Source organism: Charadrius vociferus, unplaced genomic scaffold (assembly GCF_000708025.1).
Source record: "Charadrius vociferus isolate BGI_N301 unplaced genomic scaffold, ASM70802v2 scaffold271, whole genome shotgun sequence".
Taxonomy (NCBI): Eukaryota; Metazoa; Chordata; class Aves; order Charadriiformes; family Charadriidae; genus Charadrius; species Charadrius vociferus.
In genome coordinates this window covers 1027850-1034230 of record NW_009646944.1, presented here as the reverse complement: position 1 = coordinate 1034230, position 6381 = coordinate 1027850, and the positions used below count along the sequence as shown (strand labels likewise).

Below are 6381 nucleotides of genomic sequence, written 5' to 3'. Positions count from 1 at the left end.
GGGAGATCTTATTGCGGCCTTCCAGTACCTAAAGGTGGCCTCCAGGAGAGCTGGGGAAGGACTTTTTACTAGGGCATGTAGTGATAGGATGAGAGGGAATGGCTATAAACTGGAAGAGGGCAGGTTTAGATTAAACAGTAGGAAGAAGTTTTTGACTTTGAGGGTGGTAAGGCACTGGAACAGGTTGCCCAGGGAGGTTGTTGAGGCCCCATCCCTGGAGGTGTTCAAGGCCAGGCTGGACGTGGCCTTGGGCAACCTGGTCTAGTGGGAGGTGTCTCTGCCTGTGGCAGGCGTGTTGGAACTCGATGATCTTTAAGGTTCTTTCCAACCTAAACCATTCTATGATTCTATGATTTGGCACTGAATGACTGAAACGACCTGACTTAGAGCAGTCCATCATTTCATTTGAGAAATCTGATGTTTCCTGCAAAGAAGGAGTACAAACAGCAACACCGATGGGAGGGTTCCAACTTGATCTCTGTGAATATCTAAGCACAACACTCTCCTTCTCCCACTGTTTCATAGGAACAGCAAGACTCTAACTGGTCACAATGGAGAAGGTCTGCCTTTCCTATGATTAACCAGGTTAACAAATCTGGATATTATACTGCTTGCTCAGGCAGCGTTCAGTGATAAAATCAACAAGACAAAGCATCCATCTGGAATCATCTTGCTCCTCTCAGGGTTTTTGTTTTATTTACCCTGCTCCTAATCAGTCCTTAAAGTTAATCCCTTTAAAAACAAGTAGCAGACCTTCCAAAAAAAACACAGAAATAATCCTAAAGTGCTAATCTAACATCAGATAATGGCACAGAATTTCTAAAATTGTAGTGGAAGCCCATTGAGTTATGAATTAGAAGTCATTGCCATGCTTTTGATATAGGTCATATCAGGCAATGCCTGCAAGAACAAATAGCTGCTGTCACTGACTTTTTTTAAAAAAACGAGTTCTTGACTACCTGTGTTTGTGTTAAGTCCATATTTATTATGAAAATAGCAGCTGATCATCTTCTGATAGTGCTGCAACAGAGGTTGACAACTCCCAGATGTTACAACAGCTGTCCAGGTAGTATATTACATCATGCCCTCTTTGGCAAAGAAAGGGAAGAAAATAAATTGTAAAAGCACGAATACTTCATATCACTTGATATAGAACAACCAACCAGCCAAACCGTCTTTTCCATTCACACACAACTGCTGAAGAAAGCATTGTGCAAGTTTGAAAACATATGAATACCATCTAGCTCTGACTACTGCAAACCTCGGTATCCCTAGGGAATGTCACTGTTGAAGTCAGTGCTCCAAACACGTGTTCTAGTCCCTTTTCCTGGCCTGAGGCAGCTGTCCAGGGCAGAGAGGGCAAAAAAGCTAGTTGCCCTCCAGAAGGGGTCAATCGTTTCCCAGCTGTGCCTCAGAGCAGCTAACATGCATCAACCAGCCCCCTGCTTTTTCAAATTCTCTGCAATTTGGGATTGCTGTTCCTGACACTGCCTATGGTGAAGCAATTTGTTAAAGCCTGCAAGCTCATGCATCCATAACAAGGACAATCCTAGTAACCAGGAGCTCTTAAGTAAGATACACAGAGCTGCTTAATCAGTGTTGCTGAGTGTTTCCCTTTTGCAGTTTAAATGAAAAGGGCCCAGCTTCATTCTAAAATTAGATTTGCATTTACCCCTGCAAACAGACAGACGTGCGGTAGGACTTTGTGGGACTCTCAGATTCAAAGCCCTAACTGCGTAAATGCTTTAGGCTTTGGGATGGACCCTAAAATACGGGTGAAAAATGTCTAGTGGCAGGGGTGTGGCTGCTGCTTGGGAGTCCAAAGCTTAGTTCTTACTCCAGTGCTTATGTCCCATGCCACATCTCACAGAAGAGCATCCTATTTCTGCTCTTGGCAACATCAGTGGAGGCTCAGGAAGTGAGTTTGCTAATTCAAGGCTATGTGGGTGCTAGGTTAGGGTGAGTGAAGCCTGCAGTCCTGTGGCTCCAAGGAATGTGTTACATGTACACATTGTAGCCTGATCCTTTCAGCAGCTAAACTCCTTTGCTCACAGCGCTGCTGGAGAAGGCTGAAGCACAGGGGGTGTTAGAGGTGAAAAGGGACAGCAGCCCTTGTAGCTTTCACCAGGTCTTGGGTTTGATCTGGCTGTTTTGAGGGATAAAGACTGCCAGGAGGAGAGATGCCACGCCAGTAGATGGGATGGTAGACAACACAGGAGTCTTTTTCACCAATTCTGAGTGGTGCAGGAGGACTATGTTTGTCTGCTGCTGGGAAAGAGAGTATGCAGGACTAAACCTTAGAAGGAAAGATAAGAAAATGCTGATTGGTTATGGAAAAAGTTTGAGACTCAGCATCATTTTTCCTCATGAACATACACACTCAGTTCTGGGGCCCTTTGTTCCCTTACAGATGAACCGTCAGTGGGCCCAGGCCCAGTTAGGTCTTGGCTGTCCTTATCCTGCACCAATGCATGGTCTTAATTGTAAGCACAGAATCACATTTTGAATCAGAGACCTGTGGGCAAAACAATTCTTTTGTGAGCAACAGCTACTAGGTCTATCTTGTCTTGCCATAGGAAAGGTGGTAACAGCCTTTATAATATCTCAAACTAGAGATGTGAAAGGCTAATGTGATAGGTGTGCCAGCCATTGCTACTTCCTTCCTCCCCTTTCACTGCTGGTTCTTCAAGGCTGGCAAAATCCAACTTGGAGTAGGTCTGGGCTGCTCCAGGGCTTTGAGGCTTTCTCCCCCTGAAATGAATATGGCACCTGCACCTACCTGGGCTGCATAAGTCTACCTGCCTGTTCTCATTTCACAGCAATTTTGTGATATTTGATTGCCTGACACTGATAATAGGGCTGCTACTGAACACTGTACCCTGAAAGGCCCTCTTGAAAATGCAGGTTATGCACACTGAGCCAACTTCCTTGCCTATCACCAGACAAAAATGTAAAACATCTTTCTTTATGGTTCCACATGTCCCCTCCAGTTCCTGAAGTGTTCCTGAGAGAACTGTTTTCCCTGTTGACTAGCAGGTGTACATAGCAGATTCCCGACTGCTGTTCTTGTCTTTACAGCACAAAAAACTAAAAGTGTGAATTCCTCTGCTAATCATTGGATGGGATCTCGAGTCAGATAATGCCAAGTTGTATCCAAGGTCAACCAGGTAACAAATTTTCCAAGGATCTGTCAAAAATCCTCTCCAAAGCCATTTTAAATGGACCACTTCAGGCCTTCGATATCTGGTGCCATCAAAACAAATCGAAATTATGGAAGTTGTTTTGTGACTTATGGCAGTAATTAAACCAGCAATATCAACACTGCTGTGTTTCTGTTACATGGGGCATACTGGAATCAGGTCAGCCAGCTTCCCTGAAACATGAGTTCTTGGTTTGGTCTGCTTCTTCTTGGCTCTTGGCTCTGTTCTCTCATGAGAAAATGCAACAGAGATCTATCAATTCACCTCACCCTTGGGAGTTTTCTTCTAATTCAGCTACATAATTCAGTTTGCCACGGAAAGCTGTACCCAGCTTTTGAAGCAATTGCAGCACTGCTTTCAGGAAGGCATGAATACCTCAGTGTTACAAACAAGCTTTTTTTTTTTTTTTCTGCTGGAGCAGTGGGAATTGCTATTAAGAAACTGAGATGGAACAGAACTTGCCTTGGAGCTTGTATTGAATTTTTTACTTTTCCTGCAAGCTGCAGGAGGGAGAGCTGGGGGTCAGAGGATGCTGCAGCGTCACATGCTCTCCCACATTGCCCCATCATAACAGCCAACGGTAATTCTCCCTGGTATTTTGCCACACTGCCTTCAAATATCATTAGCCCTGTGGGTAATTCTGCTTTACACTCCGGTGCATCAATCTCACTGCTGGCATAAGGAAGATGCACTGGTTTCAAGTCTCACTTCTGACTTTCAAGTTCTTTATTTCTTTCCTGCATGGCAGACTACATTTAGTACTCAGCAAAGGTGTAGCAAGCTTTCATAAGACACAAAAGAAAAGAAAACTGAGGAGGGTGCTGAGAAATATGCTTAACCCCTTGTGAGCACTGGTAGGCCAAGAGAATGGGTCTGGTGACACTTGCTGAGCAGGGAGCCCAGTCATACCATGAGAACAGCATTTTCCTCCAGCGCCCCTGCTTGTACTGTGGGGCAGCCCAGTATTGGAGGTGCTGGTGTTCAGTGGGTCTGGTCACCTCACCTTCTCGCTGTCGTGGTAACAGGCAGGGAGCAGCTCCTTACCAGGAGACCTACATTCGTCTCTGGGAACAAAAAGGCCGTTTATGCTTTTCACTGGTTCTAGCACTTCTCTTGCTGGAGTGGAGGGTGCTGAGCAGATACACTGAAAGCCTCAAAGGCCTCAAATGCTCCAGTGTGAAGACCAGAGAAGAAGATGTTTGGATGTGCTGCAGCCCTTCTAAAATGTACCTCTCGAGTCATGGCCAAGCAGTACAATTTGTCCTTTGTTTTTTTCCCTCCTAACCAATTTCTCCTTCTACCTGCAGCTCAGTATTTTGCTAGCATCATGGTCATTGTTGGTCTGTCTGTGGTGGTAACAGTGCTGGTTCTGCAGTTTCACCATCATGACCCGCAAGCAGGAAAGATGCCCAAATGGGTAAGCAGCTTTTGTGGTAGATATTCATCAGCCTACTCTAAGAAAAAATTAATCTAAAAGCTACAGTAAACTAGTTATAGATGAGGCACAGAAATTGTTAATCTGAAGAGTCTAGTATGTTTGACACTTATGTTTGCCACTGGAGGGAAAGAATAAACATACTAAATTTGGTTTTCCATTAAAAACAGTGTCTGTTATTTGGGTTATCTGTTTAAACTTACAATGGGTTTGTTGACTCATGGCGGAGTAGTATTGCTCAGCACCCGCTTTGCCTCTGGTAACGCCATGCGCAACACCGTTGATTTCTTATCCAGCAGACATCAGTACTGATGAATATGTGCCATTTTATTGCACTAACCAAACACTTACTGGTCTCTGCTGGGCAGTTTGTCTGCTTTGTTTCCTTGTAGAGATTCTCACTGCAGTTCATGACGGGAGCTGTTATCTCCCAAAACAAAGACAGGCGGTGAAGCCCATTTAGTTCTGTCTTGCAGCTGTTCCACTTGCGAGCTGACTCCCTGAGCTGCTGGCAGATCAGGAATCCCAATAACTCAGTTTAGTAAGGGTGTTGAATACTGAACCCAGCTATGCTTCTCACATCACTACTGCACCACTAGTAGAAACAGAAAGGCAATGCTGTTGGGCTCAGTCTGATTGTACTGAGGAGATCTAGACTTCCCTGGCTCATAGATCTGCCTTCTTCTGAACCCACAGCTTCTGTTGAAGCCTATGCTGCGGTCTATGTGAAAAAACAATTTTGGCTGCTGCCATCTGCTCAGTTCTCAGCCTGTGGACCCTCATCTCTCTACAGTAGCAGATTCTGTTAGCCCAGTGAGGTTTGGCACCAATGGCAGCTGGCTTTCAGGAGGAATATGTTTCCTTTAGCTTTTCAAGTTAAGAGAAAATCATGCTTTTTCCCCGCTCCTTTTCCTAAGAATAGGTTTTAAAATAAACAAGATATGCTTTGTATTTACAAAAAGAAAAGAAATGAAAGCAGAAGCAGATACAAATAGTCAGAGTCAATTATCTATGCAGCCTGGTTTCACAGAAGTCTGGTTGTACAGCATCTACTGTTATCTCATTCGCATTTGTCATGCTAGACAATTAGTCTGCCATGATGTTGACTATCACATGGTGACCACTGTCAGCCTGACTACAGAACAGCTTTCTAATTTAGACTCTCTAAAAAATAATCTACAGTATCAGTGCAAATTTAAAAAAAAAGTCCGGTTGCAATTAAGGATGCTAACAAGTATTCCTTAAAGTGTTGCATTATTTAAAATCATCTTAATTTCAAGACAACAGAGCTTGTTAATTTTAGATGAAACTACATATAAGCAAGACCTGAGTGCACAAATCTCTGTAAACATACTTCAGACGCTTCATCCACATGTCTACGTGGATGGACTAGGCAGCAGAATAGAAGGCCTCATGGACAATTTTATTGTTTCATCCACTTTTCTAGGAGCCTAGACAAAATGGGTCATGTTTACTCGCCTCACAGGCCCTGCAAGTCAGCCCTTGCTCTCTACTATTTTCCTTGTCTTGGCTGGAAACACAGCGTGCAACAAATTCTCACTGTTGTGGAAGCTTGTTCAATGGCATGACAGCTGAGCTAGCATTCATTAAAAAAATGCCGTAAGGAAGCAAAGACTGTGGAAAGCATTACTGGGAAACCCAGCTGATTGATAGACTGTGAAATTTACAGACCAGGCAAGCTGACAGGACTGAGAGATCTCAAGAGAGAAAGGGTGAATGCTAAGT

The 6381-nt window shown here is 44.0% G+C and overlaps 1 protein-coding gene across 1 annotated transcript in view; it reads left to right on the top strand.

Annotated features, from left to right (window-relative positions):
- Window positions 1–6381, top strand: part of LOC104295330 (neuronal acetylcholine receptor subunit alpha-7-like) — a 67911-nt gene that overhangs the window by 57140 nt on the left and 4390 nt on the right. Inside the window, exon 9 of the mRNA XM_009895070.1 lies at window positions 4508–4617. Coding sequence (XP_009893372.1) covers window positions 4508–4617 — 110 coding nt within the window. The remainder of the gene's footprint in view (window positions 1–4507; window positions 4618–6381) is intronic.